At 39.9% G+C, this 22371-nt stretch overlaps 1 protein-coding gene across 3 annotated transcripts; it reads right to left on the reverse strand.

Annotated features, from left to right (window-relative positions):
* Positions 1-924: 924 nt before the first annotated feature.
* Positions 925-21030, reverse strand: LOC117344548 (interferon alpha-inducible protein 27-like protein 1). 3 transcript variants are annotated; one of them, XM_033907338.1, is made up of 3 exons: positions 20909-21030; positions 4864-4935; positions 925-1441 (listed from the first exon to the last, which is right to left on the reverse strand). In XM_033907338.1, exons 2-3 carry the CDS (start codon positions 4922-4924, stop codon positions 1122-1124), a joined length of 381 nt encoding a protein of 126 aa, XP_033763229.1. In that variant the 5' UTR covers positions 4925-4935; positions 20909-21030; the 3' UTR covers positions 925-1121. The 3 variants fall into 3 exon arrangements, with proteins under 3 accessions (XP_033763229.1, XP_033763220.1, XP_033763238.1); XM_033907329.1 differs by lacking the exon at positions 20909-21030 and adding an exon at positions 14652-14802; XM_033907347.1 differs by lacking the exon at positions 20909-21030 and adding an exon at positions 12960-13045.
* Positions 21031-22371: the final 1341 nt, after the last annotated feature.

Genomic DNA, 22371 nt, shown 5'->3' on the forward strand with positions numbered 1-22371 from the left:
GTTAATATCCATTCTCTGGTTCGATTATACATGTATGTCTACAGCATGTCCGTGTGTTATACCGTTAATATCCATTCTCTGGTTCGTTTATAGACGTATGTCTACAGTATGTCCGTGTGTTGTACCGTTAATGTCCATTCTCTGGTACGTTTATAGACGTATGTCTACAGTATGTCCGTGTGTTGTACCGTTAATGTCCATTCTCTGGTACGTTTATAGACGTATGTCTACAGTATGTCCATGTGTGGTACCGTTAATGTCAATTCTCTGGTTCGTTTATAGACGTATGTGTACAGTATGTCCGTGTGTTGATACTGTTAATGTCCATTCTCTGGTTCGTTTATAGACGTATGTGTACAGTATGTCCGTGTGTTGTACTGTTAATGTCAATTCTCTGGTTCGTTTATAGACGTATGTGTACAGTATGTCCGTGTGTTCTACCGTTAATATCCATTCTCTGGTTCGATTATACACGTATGTCCACAGTATGTCCGTGTGTTCTACCGTTAATGTCAATTCTCTGGTTCGTTTATAGACGTATGTGTACAGTATGTCCTGTGTGTTGTACTGTTAATGTCAATTCTCTGGTTCGTTTATAGACGTATGTGTACAGTATGTCCGTGTGTTGTACTGTTAATGTCAATTCTCTGGTTCGTTTATAGACGTATGTCTACAATATGTCCGTGTGTGATACCGTTAATGTCAATTCTCTGGTTCGTTTATACACGTATATCTACAGTATGTCCGTGTGTGATACCGTTAATGTCCATTCTCTGGTTCGTTTATAGACGTATGTCTACAGTATCTCCGTGTGTGATACCGTTAATACCCATTCTCTGGTAGAAAATGAACCAACGATAATCAAGACCGATTTTTCGATTATAGCAACAGTATTTCTGTAATATACCAAACCAACACTTTTACCAAAATAGGAGAACAATTTTTTATTGATATGAGCATATTTTGAAATATATAAAAGATACAATATAATATGGGTTTTTTTTTTACAAACATTCGAGATTCGACATTATTGCCACGTACGACGTTATACTGTATCCTGATAATTTAAAATTGATGAACGTTACTACATTATTGAATAAGGATGCATAAGCCCTTTTTTTCTAGCAGTTGGGAGATTTTGGATCACAATTGCCCCCACCAGCGGCGTAGGCAGCAGCTCCTGCCACGGCGCCACCAACCGCCTGACCAGCTACTCCTAAACCAGCCGCGCCTACTGATTGCATCACAGATACGGCGCTGCCTGCGGCGATACTGCCACCATAGGTGGACATCAGGGCGGCTCCAGCAGAACCGGCGGCTGTCCCGGCGGCAGTGAAACCAACAGCCCCTAACGCGGCTGATGCTACAAAAGGTGCCGCTACGACGCCCGCACCTACAGCTCCCCCTGCTAGCAAAGCATCCGTCAAACACCAACAGTTCACTGGAAAAGAAGTAAAATGTCTGCAAATGAATCGTATGGATATGTCCACGTTATTACCAAAACAAAAACAAAAAACCGTTCAATATGGCTTAGGCTGGAAAAACTTGTGGCGGACACTATGACTAGGACGGACACTTATCACACTCACATGACTAGGACGGACACTTATCACACTCACCATGACGAGGACGGACACTTATCACACTCACATGACTAGGACGGATACTTATCACACTCACCATGACTAGGACGGACACTTATCACACTCACCATGACTAGGACGGACACTTATCACACTCACCATGACTAGGACGGACACTTATCACACTCACCATGACTTAGAACGGACACTTGCCTCACTCACCATGACCAGGACGGACACTTATGACAATCACCATGACTAGGACGGACATTTATCACACTCACCATTACTAGGACGGACAGTTATCACACTCACTATGACTAGGACGGACACTTATCACACTCACCATGACTAGGACGGACACCTATCACACTCACCATGATTAGGACGGACATTTATCACACTCAACGTGACTAGGACGGACACTTATCACACTCACCATGACTAGGACGGACACTTATCACACTCACATGACTAGGACGGACACTTATCACACTCACCATGACTAGGACGGACACTTATCACACTCACCATGACTAGGACGGACACGTATCACACTCACCATGACTAGGACGGACACCTATCACACTCACCATGATCAGGACGGACACTTATCACACTCACCATGACTAGGACGGACACTTATCACCCTCACCATGACTAGGGTGGACACTTATCACACTCACCATGACTAGGACGGACACTTATCACACTCACTATGACTAGGACGGACACTTATCACACTCACCATGACTTGGGTGGACACTTATCACACTCACCATGACTTGGACGGAAACTTATCACACTCAACATGACTAGGACGGACACTTATCACACTCACCATGACTAGGACGGACACTTATCAAACTCATCATGAAGGACGGACACTTATCACACTCACCATGACTACGACGGACACATATCACACTCACCATGACTAGGACGGACACTTATCACACTCACCATGACTAGGACGGACACTTATCACACTCACATGACTAGGACGGACACTTATCATACTCATCATGAAGGACGGACACTTATCACACTCACCATGACTAGGACGGACACTTATCACACTCACCATGACTAGGACGGACACTTATCACACTCAACGTGACTTGGACGGACACTTATCACACTCACCATGACTAGGACGTACACTTATCACACTCACCATGACTAGGACGGACACTTATCACACTCACCATGATCAGGAAGGACACTTATCACACTCACCATGACTAGGACGGACACTTATCACCCTCACCATGACTAGGGTGGACACTTATCACACTCACCATGACCAGGACGGACACTTATCACACTCACTATGACTAGGACGGACACTTATCACACTCACCATGACTTGGGTGGACACTTATCACACTCACCATGACTTGGACGGAAACTTATCACACTCAACGTGACTAGGACGGACACTTATCACACTCACCATGACTAGGACGGACACTTATCAAACTCATCATGACTACGACGGACACATATCACACTCACCATGACTAGGACGGACACTTATCACACTCACATGACTAGGACGGACACTTATCATACTCATCATGAAGGACGGACACTTATCACACTCACCATGACTAGGACGGACACTTATCACACTCACCATGACTAGGACGGACACTTATCACACTCAACGTGACTTGGACGGACACTTATCACACTCACCATGACTAGGACGTACACTTATCACACTCACCATGACTAGGACGGACACTTATCACACTCACCATGATCAGGACAGACACTTATCACACTCACCATGACTACGACGGACGTTTATCACACTCACCAAGACTAGAACGGACACTTATCACACTAACCATGACTAGGACGGACACTTACCACACTCACCATGACTAGGACGGACACTTATCACACTCACCATGACTAGGACGGACACTTATCACACTCACCATGACTAAGACGGACATTTATCACACTCACCATGACTAGGACGGACACTTATCACACTCACTATGACTAGGACGGACACTTATCACACTCACCATGACTTGGGTGGACACTTATCACACTCACCATGACTTGGACGGAAACTTATCACACTCAACGTGACTAGGACGGACACTTATCACACTCACCATGACTAGGACGGACACTTATCAAACTCATCATGACTACGACGGACACATATCACACTCACCATGACTAGGACGGACACTTATCACACTCACCATGACTAGGACGGACCCTTATCACACTTACCATGACTAGGACGGACACTTATCACACTCACCATGACTAGGACGGACACTTATCACACTCACCATGACTAGGACGGACACTTATCACACTCACCATGACTAGGACGGACACTTATCACACTCAACGTGACTTGGACGGACACTTATCACACTCACCATGACTAGGACGTACACTTATCACACTCACCATGACTAGGACGGACACTTATCACACTCACCATGATCAGGACAGACACTTATCACACTCACCATGACTACGACGGACGTTTATCACACTCACCAAGACTAGAACGGACACTTATCACACTAACCATGACTAGGACGGACACTTACCACACTCACCATGACTAGGACGGACACTTATCACACTCACCATGACTAGGACGGACACTTATCACACTCACCATGACTAAGACGGACATTTATCACACTCACCATGACTAGGACGGACACTTATCACACTCACCATGACTCGGACGGATTCTTATCACACTCACCATGATGAGAAGGACATTTATCACACTCACCATGACTAAAACGGACACTTATCACACTCACCATGACTAGGACGGATATTTATCACACTCACCATGACTAGGATGGATATTTATCACACTCACCATGACTAGGACGGACACCTATCACACTCGCCGTGACTAGGACGGATACTTATCACACTCACTATGACTAGGACGGACACTTATCACACTCACCATGACTAGGACGGACATATATCACACTCACCATGACTAGGACGGACACGTATCACACTCACCATGACTATGACGGATTCTTTTCACACTCACCATGACTAAGACGTACACTTATCATACTCATCATGAAGGACGGACCCTTATCACACTTACCATGACTAGGACGGACACTTATCACACTCACCATGACTAGGACGGGACAGTTATCACACTCACCATGACTAGGACGGACACTTATCACACTTACCATGACTAGGACGGACACTTATCACACTCACCATGACTAGGACGGATACTTATCACACTCACCATGATTAGGACAAACTCCTGCAAGAATGATCAGGAATAGCATTGAGTGGGCTCGATTCATCGTGGTCAAATCTACAGAATAAAGAAAGAAAATATTTGTTCAGACTTGGATACCACTATACTGAACTGAAGACCTAACGCGGAGGTAACATATATTAAATCCGATATTTAAACTTTCAGACATTTGATGTTTCAATCTTGTTACAATATTATATAGTAGCTACAAGAGAAGGTTGACACCGTCATGAGATTACACAAGAGAAGGTTGACAAGGTCATGAGATTACAATAGAGATGGTTGACACGGTCATGAGATTACAATAGAGATGGTTGGCAAGGTCACGAGATTATACAAGAGAAGGTTGACAAGGTCATGAGATTACACAAGAGAAGGTTGACAAGGTCATGAGATCACACCAGAGAAGGTTGACAAGGTCATAAGATCACACAAGAGAAGGTTGACAAGGTCATGAGATTACACGAGAGAATGTTGACACCGTCATGAGATTACACAAGAAAAGGTTGACAAGGTCATGAGATTACACAAGAGAAGGTTGACAAGGTCATGAAATTACACAAGAGAAGGTTGACAAGGTCATGAGATTACACAAGAGAAGGTTGACAAGGTCATGAGATTACACAAGAGAAGGTTGACAAGTTCACGAGAGTATACAAGAGAAGGTTGACAAGGTCATCAGATTACACAAGAGGGGGTTGACAAGGTCATGGGATTACACAAGAGAAGGTTGACAAGGTCATGAGGTTACACAAGAGAAGGTTGACAAGGTCACGAGAGTATACAAGAGAAGGTTGACAAGGTCATCAGATTACACAAGAGGAGGTTGACAAGGTCATCAGATTACACAAGAGGAGGTTGACAAGGTCATGGGATTACACAAGAGAAGGTTGACAAGGTCATGAGAGTGCACAAGAGAAGGTTGACAAGGTCATGAGATTACACAAGAGAACGTTGACAAGGTCATGATATTACACTAACGAAGGTTGACACGGTCATGAGATTACACAAGAGAAGGTTGACAAGGTCATGAGATTTCACAAGAGAAGTTTGTCAAGGTCACGAGATTATACAAGAGAAGGTTGACAAGGTCATAAGATTACACAAGACAAGGTTGACAAGGTCATGAGATCACACCAGAGAAGGTTGACAAGGTCATGAGATCACACAAGAGAAGGTTGACAAGGTCATGAGATTACACGAGAGAAGGTTGACAAGGTCATGAGATTACACAAGAGAATGTTGACACCGTCATGAGATTACACAAGAGAAGGTTGACAAGGTCATGAGATTACACAAGAGAAGGTTGACAAGGTCATGAGATTACACATGAGAAGGTTGACAAGTTCCGGAGATTACACAAGAGAAGGTTGACAAGGTCATGAGATTACACATGAGAAGGTTGACACGGTCATGAGATTACACAAGAGAAGGTTGATAAGGTCATGAGATTACACAAGAGAAGGTTGACAAGGTCATGAGATTACACAAGAGAAGGTTGACAAGGTCATGAGATTACACTAACGAAGGTTGACACGGTCATGTAATTACACAAGAGAATGTAGACAAGTTCATTGAGATTACACAAGAGAAGGTTGACAAGGTCATGAGATTACACAAGAGAAGGTTGACAAGGTCATGAAATTACACTAACGAAGGTTGACACGGTCATGAGATTACACAAGAGAAGGTTGACACGGTCATGAGATTACACAAGAGAAGGTTGACACGGTCATGTGATTACACAAGAGAAGGTTGACAAGGTCATGAGATTACACAAGAGAAGGTTGACAAGGTCATGAGATTGCAAAAGAGAAGGTTGACAAGGTCATGAGATTACACAGGAGAAGGTTGTCAAGGTCATGAGATTACACAAGAGAAGGTTGCCAAGGTCATGAGATTACACAAGAGAAGGTTAACAAGGTCATGAAATTACACTAACGAAGGTTGACACGGTCATGAAATTACACAAGAGAAGGTTGACAAGGTCATGAGATTGCACAAGAGAAGGTTGACAAGGTCATGAGATTACACAGGAGAAGGTTCTCAAGGTCATGAGATTACAATAAAGAAGGTTGACAAGGTTATGAGATTACACAAGAGAAGGTTGACAAGGTCATGAGATTACACATGAGAAGGTTGACAAGGTCATGAGATTACACAAGAGAAGGTTGACAATTTCATGAGATTAAGCCAAAGAATGTTGACAAGGTCATTAGATTACACAAGAGAAGGTTGACAAGGTCATGAGATTACACAAGAGAAGGTTGACAAGGTTATGAGATTACACAAGAGAAGGTTGACAAGGTCATGAGATTACACAAGAGAATGTTGACAAGGTCATGATATTACACATGAGAAGGTTGACACGGTCATGAAATTACACAAGAGAAGGTTGACAAGGTCATGAAATTACACAAGAGAAGGTTGACAAGGTCATGAGATTACACTAGAGAAGGTTGACAAGGTCATGAGATTACACCAAAGAAGGTTGACAAGGTCATGAAATTACACCAAGAGAAGGTTGACAAGGTCATGAAATTACACCAAGAAAGGTTGACAAGGTCATGAAATTACACAAGAGAAGGTTGTCAAGGTCATGAGATTACAATAGAGATGGTTGGCAAGGTCACGAGATTATACAAGAGAAGGTTGACAAGGTCATGAGGTTACACAATAGAAGGTTGCCAAGGTCATGAGATTACATATGAGAAGGTTGACACGGTCATGAAATTACACAAGAGAAGGTTGACAAGGTCATGAGATTACACAAGAGAAGTGTGTCAAGGTCACGAGATTATACAAGAGAAGGTTGACAAGGTCATGAGATTACACAAGAGAAGGTTGACAAGGTCATGAGATTACACAAGAGAAGGTTGACAAGGTCATGAGGTTACACAAGAGAAGGTTGACACGGTCATGAGGTTACACAAGAGAAGGTTGACACGGTCATGAGATTACACCAGAGAAGGTTGACAAGGTCATGAGATTACACAAGAGAAGGTTGACAAGGTCATGATATCACACATGAGAAGGTTGACAAGGTCATGAGGTTACACAAGAGAAGGTTGACAAGGTCATGAGATTACACAAGAGAAGGTTGACAAGGTCATGATATCACACAAGAGAAGGTTGACAAGGTCATGAGGTTACACAAGAGAAGGTTGACAAGGTCATGAGGTTACACAAGAGAAGGTTGACAAGGTCATGATATCACACATGAAAAGGTTGACAAGGTCATGAGGTTACACAAGAGAAGGTTGACAAGGTCATGAGATTACACCAGAGAAGGTTGACGAGGTCATGAGGTTACACAAGAGAAGGTTGACAAGGTCATGAGGTTACACAAGAGAAGGTTGACAAGGTCATGAGGTTACACAAGAGAAGGTTGACAAGGTCATGAGGTTACACAAGAGAAGGTTAACAAGGTCATGAGGTTACACAAGAGAAGGTTGACACGGTCATGAGATTACACCAGAGAAGGTTGACAAGGTCATGAGATTACACAAGAGAAGGTTGACAAGGTCATGAGGTTACACAAGAGAAGGTTGACACGGTCATGAGGTTACACAAGAGAAGGTTGACACGGTCATGAGATTACACCAGAGAAGGTTGACAAGGTCATGAGATTACACAAGAGAAGGTTGACAAGGTCATGATATCACACATGAGAAGGTTGACAAGGTCATGAGGTTACACAAGAGAAGGTTGACAAGGTCATGAGATTACACAAGAGACGGTTGACAAGGTCATGATATCACACAAGAGAAGGTTGACAAGGTCATGAGGTTACACAAGAGAAGGTTGACAAGGTCATGAGGTTACACAAGAGAAGGTTGACAAGGTCATGATATCACACATGAGAAGGTTGACAAGGTCATGAGGTTACACAAGAGAAGGTTGACAAGGTCATGAGATTACACCAGAGAAGGTTGACGAGGTCATGATATCACACAAGAGAAGGTTGACAAGGTCATGAGGTTACACAAGAGAAGGTTGACACGGTTATGAGATACTTCAAGTAGATGTCGATATATTCCTGATAATTTATTGGTGAAGGTTTACAGGCTCGGAAGAAAGCATATTCATTCAAATGAAAGGGAAATATTAATATGAATGTATCCAGCCGCACTTTTTTGTATTTCCATTAAATTTTATTTTAATACTTCAAGGGAGTTGGAAATGAACCGACCATGTCTCTGTCACACGACGGTGGTGTGACAATTGAATTGACGCAGGTATGATGAAAACACATTTGTTACATTAAAGAGTTTCGGATGACTTATATCAACTAGTTTTTACGGAAGACTGTATGTTTTATTATATGTATTAATGATATACCGTCATTAGTAAATATATATATATGTTAATTATATAATGTCACTAGTAAATATATATGTGTTAATGATATACCGTCATTAGTAAATATATATATGTTAATGATATACCGTCATTGGTAAATATATATATGTATTAATTATATACCGTCATTAGTAAATATATATGTGTTAATGATATACTGTCCCTAGTAAATATATATGTGTTAATGATATACTGTCACTAGTAAATATATATATGTTAATGATATACTGTCACTAGTAAATATATATATGTTAATGATATACTGTCTCTAGTAAATATATATGTGTTAATGATATACCGTCACTAGTAAATATATATATGTTAATGATATACTGTCACTAGTAAATATATATGTGTTAATGATATACCGTCACTAGTAAATATATATATGTTAATGATATACCGTCACTAGTAAATATATATGTGTTAATGATATACCGTCACTAGTAAATATATATGTGGTAATGATATACTGTCACTAGTAAATATATATGTATTAATTATATACCGTCACTAGTAAATATATGTGTGTTAATGATATACTGTCACTAGTAAATATATATGTGTTAATGATATACCGTCATTAGTAAATATATATGTATTAATGATATACCGTCACTAGTAAATAAATATGTGTTAATGATATACCGTCACTAGTAAATATATGTGTGTTAATGATATACTGTCCCTAGTATATATATGTGTGTTAATGATATACTGTCCCTAGTAAATATATATGTGGTAATGATATACTGTCACTAGTAAATATATATGTGTTAATGATATACCGTCACTAGTAAATATATATGTATTAATTATATACTGTCACTAGTAAATATATATGTGTTAATTATATAATGTCACTAGTAAGTATATATATGTTAATGATATACTGTAACTAGTAAATATATATGTGTTAATGATATACCGTCACTAGTAAATATATATATGTTAATGATATACCGTCACTAGTAAATATCTATATGTTAATGATATACTGTCACTAGTAAATATATATGTGTTAATGATATACCGTCACTAGTAAATATATATGTGTTAATGATATACCGTCACTAGTAAATATATATATGTTAATGATATACTGTCACTAGTAAATATATATGTGTTAATGATATACTGTCACTAGTAAATATGATATGTGTTAATGATATACTGTCACTAGTAAATATATATATGTTAATGATATACCGTCACTAGTAAATATATATATGTTAATGATATACCGTCACTAGTAAATATATATGTGTTAATTATATAATGTCACTAGTAAATATATATATGTTAATGATATACCGTCACTAGTAAATATATATGTGTTAATTATATAATGTCACTAGTGAATATATATATGTTAATGATATACTGTCACTAGTAAATATATATGTGTTAATGATATACCGTCACTAGTAAATATATATGTGTTAATGATATACGGTCACTAGTAAATATATATTTGTTAATGATATACTGTAACTAGTAAATATATATGTGTTAATGATATACCGTCACTAGTAAATATATATATATGTTAATGATATACCGTCACTAGTAAATATATATATGTTAATGATATAATGTCACTAGTAAATATATATGTGTTAATGATATACCGTCATTAGTAAATATATATGTGTTAATGATATACTGTAACTAGTAAATATATATGTGTTAATGATATACTGTAACTAGTAAATATATATGTGTTAATGATATACCGTCACTAGTAAATATATATGTGTTAATGATATACTGTCACTAGTAAATATATATGTGTTAATGATATACCGTCACTAGTAAATATATATGTATTAATTATATACAGTCACTAGTAAATATATATGTGTTAATGATATACTGTCACTAGTAAATATATATATGTATTAATTATATACCGTCACTAGTAAATATATATATGTTAATGATATACCGTCATTAGTAAATATATATATGTATTAATTATATACTGTCACTAGTAAATATATATGTGTTAATGATATATCGTCACTAGTAAATATATATGTGTTAATGATATACCGTCACTAGTAAATATATATATGTTAATGATATATCGTCACTAGTAAATATATATGTATTAATGATATACCGTCACTCGCAAATATCCAATTGATATTTCACAACTGTGTATAAGCTGATTCTAACCGGAAGTATACTCTTTCAAAAGAAAAGCAAAACATTTTGCTATAAGACTGATATATGTACATGTACCTCTATTATTATTGATATTGCTTTTATTGGACGACGGATATCGATAGCTCTGACAATCATGTACCATTGTGACCTAACAATGTTGACAGTCGGTGTAACTATGGACAGTCGGTGTAACTATGGACAGCCGGTGTAACTATGGACAGCCGCTGTAACTATGGACTGTCCGTGTATCTATGGACAGCCGCTGTAACTTTGGGCCTTCCAAAGGTTAGGGACGATGGAACTCGATTGCTCTGAAAATCATGTACCATTGTTACCTAACAATGTTGACAGTATGTAACCATGGACAGTATGTGTAACTATGGACATTCGGTGTAACTATGGACAGCCGTTGTAACTATGGACATTCCAAAGGTTAGGGACAATGGAACTCGATAGCTCTGAAAATCATGTACCATTGTGACCTAACAATGTTGACAGTCTGTGTAACTATGGACAGCCGCTGTAACTATGGACAGCCGCTGTAACTATGGACTGTCCGTGTATCTATGGACAGTCTGTGTAACTATGGACAGCCGCTGCAACTATGGACATTCCAAAGGTTAGGGACGACGGATATCGACAATAGCTCTGACAATTGCTGTAACTATGGACTGTCCGTGTATCTATGGACAGTCTGTGTAACTATGGACAGCCGCTGTAACTATGGACATTCCAAAGGTTAGGGACGACGGATATCGACAATAGCTCTGACAATTATGTACCATTATGACATAACAATGTTGTCAGCCTCTGCCACTATGGACCTTCCAATGATCAGGGACAACGGATATCGACAATAGCTCTGACAATTATGTACTATTGTGACCTAACAATGTTGACAGTCTGTGTAACTATGGACAGTCGGTGTAACTATGGACAGCTGTACTTATGGACTGTCTGTGTATCTGTGGACAGTCTGTGTAACTATGGACAGCCGGTGTAACTATGAACCTTCAAAAGGTTAGGGACGACGGATATCGACAATAGCTCTGACAATTATGTACCATTATGACATAACAATGTTGTCAGTCTGTGCCACTATGGACCTTCCAATGATCAGGGACAACGGATATCGACAATAGCCCTGACAATTATGTACTATTGTGACCTAACAATGTTGACAGTCAGTGTAACTATGGACTGTCTGTGTAACTATGGACAGTCAGTGTAACTATGGACCGACCATTGGTTACGTATGACGTAATAGTTCGATAATGTAATAGACTTCGTGTTGTAAACTTATTAGATATGTTAAATGACAAATTAACATAACAAGTAGACCAGAAATATCGGTGTATCTGTAAACAGTCTGTACAGCAATACTTTATAGCAATGAAATCCAACCGTTATTTTACTGACTGAATAATCGATTGCACCAAACAAAATCGAGTTCGATACAGGTAAAAAAGGCTATTTCTATATGGACAACATTATAAATCTTAAAAGGAAACAAAATAGGAAAATCAACATTAATCCATCATTCTTACCTGTTGTGTCACTTTCGATTGGAAACAATCACCTGATTATTTTAATGGCTGGGTACTTTTCCATACAATCATGAACTCTAGCACACACACAGTCACATGCAGGCATATTATGATTTCCCATAACCACTTAAAGTAACTACCGGTAAACGATATCAAAATGCATTTCAAAAAATCAGTTATTATCTAACGGTGGTTATAAGGTGTAATAATCATGTATCAGTTAATGCAGTTTGATAGGTGTGAAAATTAAATGTCGGTAATACAAGTGGTCAAGTGAGAAAATCGTGTGTCAGTAAAATACAGTTGGTCAAGTGAGAAAATCGTGTGTCAGTAAAATACAGGTGGTCAAGTGAGAAAATCGTGTGTCAGTAAAATACAGGTGGTCAAGTGAGAAAATCATGTATCAGTTAATACAGGTGGTCAAGTGAGAAAATCGTGTATCAGTAAAATACAAGTGGTCAAGTGAGAAAATCGTGTGTCAGTAAAATACAGTTGGTCAAGTGAGAAAATCGTGTGTCAGTAAAATACAGGTGGTCAAGTGAATCAGTAATACAGGTTGTCAAGTGGAGAAAATCAGTGTGATCAGTTAAATACAGGTGGTCAGTGAGAAACATCGTGTAGTCAGTAAAATACAAGGTGGTCAAGTGAGAAAATCGTGTAGCAGTAAAATACAGGTTGGTCAGTGAGAAAATCGTGTGTCAGTAAAATACAGGTGGTAAGGAGAAATCGGTGGTCAGTAAAATACAGTGGTCAAGTGAGCAAATACAGTGTGTAGTAATACGGTGTCAAGTGAGAAAATCATGTATCGAGTTACATACAGGTGGTCAAGTGAGAAAATCGTGTGGTCAGTAAAAATACAGGGTGGGTCAGTGAGAAAATCGTGTGTCAGTAAAATACAGGTGGTCAAGTAGAAAATCGTGTATCAGTAAATACAGGTGGTCAGTGAGAAAATCGTGTAGTCAGTAAAATAAAGGTGGTCAAGTGAGAAAATCGTGAATCAGTAAAATACAGGTGGTCAAGTGAGAAAATCGTGTGTCAGTAAAATACAGGTGGTCAAGTGAGAAAATCGTGTGTCAGTAAAATACAGGTGGTCAAGTAAGAAAATCGTGTGTCAGTAAAATACAGGTGGTCAAGTAAGAAAATCGTGTATCAGTAAAATACAGGTGGTCAAGTGAGAAAATCGTGAATCAGTAAAATACAGGTGGTCAAGTGAGAAAATCGTGTATCAGTAAAATACAGGTGGTCAAGTGAGAAAATCGTGTATCAGTAAAATACAGGTGGTCAAGTGAGAAAATCGTGAATCAGTAAAATACAGGTGGTCAAGTGAGAAAATCGTGTATCAGTAAAATACAGGTGGTAAAGTAAGAAAATCGTGTGTCAGTAAAATACAGGTGGTCAAGTGAGAAAATCGTGAATCAGTAAAATACAGGTGGTCAAGTGAGAAAATCGTGTATCAGTAAAATACAGGTGGTCAAGTAAGAAAATCGTGTATCAGTAAAATACAGGTGGTCAAGTGAGAAAATCGTGTATCAGTAAAATACAGGTGGTCAAATGAGAAAATCGTGTATCAATAAATGCAGGTGTTAGTTAAGTGTGAACATCCTTTATCAGCAAATGCAGGTGGACAATGATAACAGCAATACCTTCATTACCCCTTCATAGTGATATAAACAATGACACACAATTACTTACAAGTGTACGTCGCTGACTCCAAAACAACCTCAATGATAATGCGCTGTATCAAGGAGAACAGTGCCAGACGATCTGGGGTCTCTCAACTGAGTTCTGGGACCTGGTGTCCTTGGCGATACTCAGTACCATACCTGTCGCTCTGTTATTGGTTAGGAATCGGTCATGTGCTCCGTATAATCATGTCTATATATAACGACACTGTATTGTATACTTGGTATTTCCACCACTCACACACACACAAATCGCTAGGTTATAAGCAATCAAAACTGCATTGAAATGTGCAGACATAAACTGGTAGGTGTACTAGTAGTATATGTGTAAGTAACACCCCGTGTGACATTGTATTGCTTATGAATAATATAACTGTCAGGGGTTCCTCTAGCCACAAAACCTCGACATTTTGACGAATATAGCCTTAATATTTCGCACTAAATATACTGTGCCTAATCGTCGTTGTCAATAAAATTTCTTATATTGAAATTAAATGCAATGTCGTCTTTAACATAGCAACGTTTATTTAGAGAGTTTCATGACATCGCAACACCCAAGGTCACACGAGGACGGGTTTCAAGGAGACACCAACAGCCAAGGTCACACGAGGACGGGTTTTAATGGGACACCAACAGCCAAGGTCACACGAGGACGGGTTTTAAGGGGACACCAACAGCCAAGGTCACACGAGGACGGGTTTTAAGGGGACACCAACAACCAGGGTCACATGCATGAGGACGAGCTTCGGGGTAACACCAACAGCCAAGGTAACACGAGGACGGGTTACAAGGAGACACCAACAGCCAGGGTCACACGAGGACGTGTTTTAAGGAGACACCAAACAACCAAGGTCATAGGGGGACGGGTTTCAAGCAGACACCGACAGCCAGATTCACATGAGGACGGGTTTCAAGAAGATAGCAACAGCCAGGGTCATATGAGGACGGGTTACCAGGAGACACCAACAATCAGGGTCACACGAGGACGCGTTTCAAGGAGACACTTACAGTCAGGTTCATATGAGGACGGGTGTCAAGGAGACACCAACAGTCAGGATTATATGAGCACGGGTTTCAAGAAGACACCAACTGCCAGGGTCATATGAGGACGGGTTTCAAGAAGACACCAACAGCCAGGGTCACATGAGGACGCGTTATAAGACGACACTAACCGCCTGGGTCACATGAGGACGCGTTTCAAGAAGACACCAACCGCCAGGGTCATATGAGGACGGGTTTCAAGAAGACACCAACCGCCACGGTCATATGAGCACGGGTTTCAAGAAGACACCAACAGCCAGGGTCACATGAGGACGCGTTTCAAGACGACACTAACCGCCAGGGTCACACGAGGACGGGTTTCAGTAAGACAGAAAATAAGAGAAAAGACAAGAAAGAATGGATACCATGTGTGTAACGTCATTATTCTTATCAATTTACTACCAAAGCATGCCTAATCAATATAACTGCACAGAAAACTAACCTTTTGAATGACAATCAAACCAGATTGCCGTCGTTGTTTCAGTCAAGAACATATTTAACATGTGTAGCATTAATACTGAAAACAATGAGAACAATGTATTGAACTCATAAGGTAAACAACCTCAAGCACAACACAGCTAAATGACTCTGGACATTACAAGGAACATGTTTAAAATTATCGTTATGGCATTCATGGTTTATATATATAGTATTGTGTCATTTTAAAACCGTTGAAATGCTATCTACTAATCTAACACACGCCAGACGGCTATAGACACCCCGTGTAATCTACCATTTTCACATTTATAGGCAATCTGGAGGTCATTACGGACATAATAATGTTGATTACCGTGGAAGGATTTGACTACTAACGTCAATTCAGTAGATACTCCAAATCATGAAGATATATGTAACTATAATACCCTTCCTCTCCAGACAGTACACTATCATCTGACACCAGACGTTAGGTATAGTACAGACAATACACTATCACCTGACACCAGACGTTACGTGTAGTACAGACAATACACTATCACCTGACACCAGACGTTACCTGTAGTACAGACAATACACTATCACCTGACACCAGACGTTAGGTCTAGTACAGACAATACACTATCACCTGACACCAGACGTTACATGTAGTACAGACAATACACTATCACCTGACACCAGACGTTATGTATAGTACAGACAATACACTATCACCTGACACCAGACGTTAGGTCTAGTACAGACAATACACTATCACCTGACACCAGACGTTACATGTAGTACAGACAATACACTATCACCTGACACCAGACGTTACGTGTAGTACAGACAATACACTATCACCTGACACCAGACGTTACCTGTAGTACAGACAATACACTATCACCTGACACCAGACGTTACCTGTAGTACAGACAATACACTATCACCTGACACCAGACGTTACCTGTAGTACAGACAATACACTATCACCTGACACCAGACGTTAGGTATAGTACAGACAATACACTATCACCTGACGCCAGACGTTACCTGTAGTACAGACAATACACTATCACCTGACACCAGACGTTACCTGTAGTACAGACAATAACTATCACCTGACACCAGACGTTAGGTATAGTACAGACAATACACTATCACCTGACACCAGACGTTACCTGTAGTACAGACAATACACTATCACCTGACACCAGACGTTAGATGTAGTACAGACAATACACTATCACCTGACACCAGACGTTAGGTATAGTACAGACAATACACTATCACCTGACACCAGACGTTACCTGTAGTACAGACAATACACTATCACCTGACACCAGACGTTACCGGTAGTACAGACAATACACTATCACCTGACACCAGGCGTTACCTGTAGTACAGACAATACACTATCACCTGACACCAGACGTTACGTGTAGTACAGACAATACACTATCACCTGACACCAGACGTTACGTGTAGTACAGACAATACACTATCACCTGACACCAGACGTTACGTGTAGTACAGACAATACACTATCACCTGATACCAGACGTTACCTGTAGTACAGACAATACACTATCACCTGATGTTAGGTATAGTACAGACAATACACTATCACCTGACACCAGACGTTACGTGTAGTACAGACAATACACTATCACCTGACACCAGACGTTACGTGTAGTACAGACAATACACTATCACCTGACACCAGACGTTACGTGTAGTACAGACAATACACTATCACCTGACACCAGACGTTACGTGTAGTACAGACAATACACTATCACCTGACACCAGACGTTACGTGTAGTACAGACAATACACTATCACCTGACACCAGACGTTACGTGTAGTACAGACAATACACTATCACCTGACACCAGACGTTAGGTATAGTACAGACAATACACTATCACCTGACACCAGACGTTACGTGTAGTACAGACAATACACTATCACCTGACACCAGACGTTACCTGTATAGTACAGACAATACACTATCACCTGACACCAGACGTTACCTGTAGTACAGACAATACACTATCACCTGACACCAGACGTTACCTGTAGTACAGACAATACACTATCACCTGACACCAGACGTTACCTGTAGTACAGACAATACACTATCACCTGACACCAGACGTTACCTGTAGTACAGACAATACACTATCACCTGACACCAGACGTTAGGTATAGTACAGACAATACACTATCACCTGACACCAGACGTTACGTGTAGTACAGACAATACACTATCACCCGACACCAGACGTTAGGTATAGTACAGACAATACACTATCACCTGACACCAGACGTTACCGGTAGTACAGACAATACACTATCACCTGACACCAGACGTTACGTGTTGTAAAGACATCTATACTCTGACATTGTAATGTATTAGAATGTTTGATGACCCTTTTACTGTGTCCTGAAAAACAATATTTCCTTCCTGATGGCAATATATCTATTACAACAAATGAAAACATCTTTCGAGAAGACTTCCCGATAGCTACAAACCGGCCCTGGTAGAGATGAAGCACCCACCCCAGGTCTTTACGTGATATTACATTGCCCGCTTCTCCATCGTCTCAGCTATCGTGTTGTAAACTTATTAGATATGTTAAATGACAAATTAACATAACAAGTAGACCAGAACTATCGGTGTATCTGTAAACAGTCTGTGCAGCAATACTTTATAGCAATGAAATCCAACCGTTATTTTACTGACTGAATAATCGATTGCACCAAACAAAATCGAGTTCGATACAGGTAAAAAAGGCTATTTCTATATGGACAACATTATAAATCTTAAAAGGAAACAAAATAGGAAAATCAACATTAATCCATCATTCTTACCTGTTGTGTCACTTTCGATTGGAAACAATCACCTGATTATTTTAATGGCTGGGTACTTTTCCATACAATCATGAACTCTAGCACACACACAGTCACATGCAGGCATATTATGATTTCCCATAACCACTTAAAGTAACTACCGGTAAACGATATCAAAATGCATTTCAAAAAATCAGTTATTATCTAACGGTGGTTATAAGGTGTAATAATCATGTATCAGTTAATGCAGTTTGATAGGTGTGAAAATTAAATGTCGGTAATACAAGTGGTCAAGTGAGAAAATCGTGTGTCAGTAAAATACAGTTGGTCAAGTGAGAAAATCGTGTGTCAGTAAAATACAGGTGGTCAAGTGAGAAAATCGTGTGTCAGTAAAATACAGGTGGTCAAGTGAGAAAATCATGTGTCAGTAAAATACAGGTGGTCAAGTAAGAAAATCGTGTGTCAGTAAAATACAGGTGGTCAAGTGAGAAAATCGTGTATCAGTAAAATACAGGTGGTCAAGTGAGAAAATCGTGTGTCAGTAAAATACAGGTGGTCAAGTGAGAAAATCATGTATCAGTTAATACAGGTGGTCAAGTGAGAAAATCGTGTGTCAGTAAAATACAGGTGGTCAAGTGAGAAAATCGTGTATCAGTAAAATACAGGTGGTCAAGTGAGAAAATCGTGTGTCAGTAAAATACAGGTGGTCAAGTGAGAAAATCGTGTGTCAGTAAAATACAGGTGGTCAAGTGAGAAAATCGTGTATCGGTAAAATACAGGTGGTCAAGTGAGAAAACGTGTGTATCAGTAAAATACAGGTGGTCAAGTGAGAAAATCGTGTGTCAGTAAAATACAGGTGGTCAAGTAAGAAAATCGTGTATCGGTAAAAATAAAGGTGGTCAAGTGAGAAAATCGTGAATCAGTAAAATACATGTGGTCAAGTGAAAAATCGTGAATCAGTAAAATACAGGTGGTCAAGTGAGAAAATCGTGTATCGGTAAAATACAGGTGGTCAAGTGAGAAAATCGTGTGTCAGTAAAAACAGGTGGTCAAGTGAGAAAATCATGTATCAGTTAATACAGGTGGTCAAGTGAGAAAATCGTGTGTCAGTAAAATACAGGTGGTCAAGTGAGAAAATCGTGTATCAGTAAAATACAGGTGGTCAAGTGAGAAAATCGTGTGTCAGTAAAATACAGGTGGTCAAGTGAGAAAATCGTGTGTCAGTAAAATACAGGTGGTCAAGTGAGAAAATCGTGTGTCAGTAAAACACAGGTGGTCAAGTGAGAAAATCGTGAATCAGTAAAATACAGGTGGTCAAGAGGGAAAAGTGTGTATCAGTAAAATACAGGTGGTCAAGTGAGAAAATCGTGTATCGGTAAAATACAGGTGGTCAAGTGAGAAAACGTGTGTATCAGTAAAATACAGGTGGTCAAGTGAGAAAATCGTGTGTCAGTAAAATACAGGTGGTCAAGTAAGAAAATCGTGTATCGGTAAAAATAAAGGTGGTCAAGTGAGAAAATCGTGAATCAGTAAAATACATGTGGTCAAGTGAAAAATCGTGAATCAGTAAAATACAGGTGGTCAAGTGAGAAAAGTGTGTATCAGTAAAATACAGGTGGTCAAGTAAGAAAATCGTGTATCGGTAAAAATAAAGGTGGTCAAGTAAGAAAATCGTGAATCAGTAAAATACAGGTGGTCAAGTGAGAAAAGTGTGTATCAGTAAAATACAGGTGGTCAAGTTAGAAAATCGTGTATCGGTAAAAATAAAGGTGGTCAAGTAAGAAAATCGTGAATAAGTAAAAAACAGGTGGTCAGGTGTGAAAATCTTGTCTCAATAAATGCAGGTGTTGGCTAAGTGTGAAAATTCTTTATCAGCAAATGCAGGTGGACAATGATAACAGCAATACCTTCATTACCTCTTCATAATGATATAAACAATGACACACAATTACTTACAATTGTACGTCGCTGACTCCAAAACAACCTCAATGAAAATGCGCTGTATCAAGGATAGGAGTGGGAGACGATCTGGGGTCTCTCAACTGAGTTTTGGGACCTGGTGTCCTTGGCGATACTCAGTACCATACCTGTCACTCCGTTATTGGTTAGGAATCGGTCATGTGCTCCGTATAATCATGTCTATATATAACGACACTGTATTATATACTCGGTATTTCCACCACTCACACACACAAAAATCGTTCGGTTATACAATAGTGAATTACCAATGCCAATAATCAAATATAAGCAATCAAAACTGCATTCAAATGTGCAGTTATAAACTGGTAGTTGTACTAGTAGTATATGTGTAAGTAGCACCCCGTGTAACATTGTATTGCTTATGAACAATATAACTGTCAGGGGTTCCTCTGGCCACAAAACCCCGACATTTTGACGAATATAGCCTTAATATTTCGCACTAAATATACTGTGCCTAATCGTCGTTGTCAATAAAATTTCTTATATTGAAATTAAATGCAATGTCGTCTTTAACATAGCAACGTTTATTTAGAGAGTTTCATGACATCGCAACACCCAAGGTCACACGAGGACGGGTTTTAAGGAGACACCAACAGCCAAGGTCACACGAGCACGGGTATTAAGGAGACACCAACAGCCAAGGTCACACGAGGACGGGTTTTAAGGAGACACCAACAGCCAAGGTCACACGAGGACGGGTTTTAAGGAGACACCAACAGCCAGGGTCACACGAGGACGGGTTTTAAGGAGACACCAACAGCCAAGGTCACACGAGGACGAGTTTTAAGGAGACACCAACAGCCAAGGTCACACGAGGACGGGTATTAAGGAGACACCAACAGCCAAGGTCACACGAGGACGGGTATTAAGAAGACAAAAACAACAGCCATGATCATACGGGGACGGGTTTCAAGGAGACACCGACAGCCAGGGTCATATGGGGACGGGTTTCAAGAAGACACTAACAGCCAAGGTCACACGAGGACGGGTTTTAAGGAGACACCAACAGCCAGAGTCACATGAGGATCGGTTTCAAGGCGACACCAACAGTCATGGTCACATGAGGACGGGTTTCAAGGAGACACCAACAGTCAGGGTCACATGAGGACCGGTTTCAAGGAGACACCAACAGTCAGGTTCACATGAGGACCGGTTTCAAGTAGACACAAACAGTCAAGGTCACATGAGGACCGGTTTCAAAGAGACACCAACAGTCAGGGTCACATGAGGACGGGTTTCAAGTAGACATCAAAAGCCAGAGTCACATGAGGACGGGTTTCAGGGAGACGCCAACAGTCAGGGTGATATTGGGACGGGCTTTAATTAGACACCAACAGTCAGGGTCATTAATATGAGGACGGGTTTTTCAAGGATATACCAACAGACAGGGTCATGTTGGGACGGGCTTTAAGGAAGCATCATACATTAGGGTCATAAAG

The sequence above is a fragment of the Pecten maximus genome, chromosome 2 (genome assembly GCF_902652985.1).
Source record: "Pecten maximus chromosome 2, xPecMax1.1, whole genome shotgun sequence".
NCBI lineage: Eukaryota > Metazoa > Mollusca > Bivalvia > Pectinida > Pectinidae > Pecten > Pecten maximus.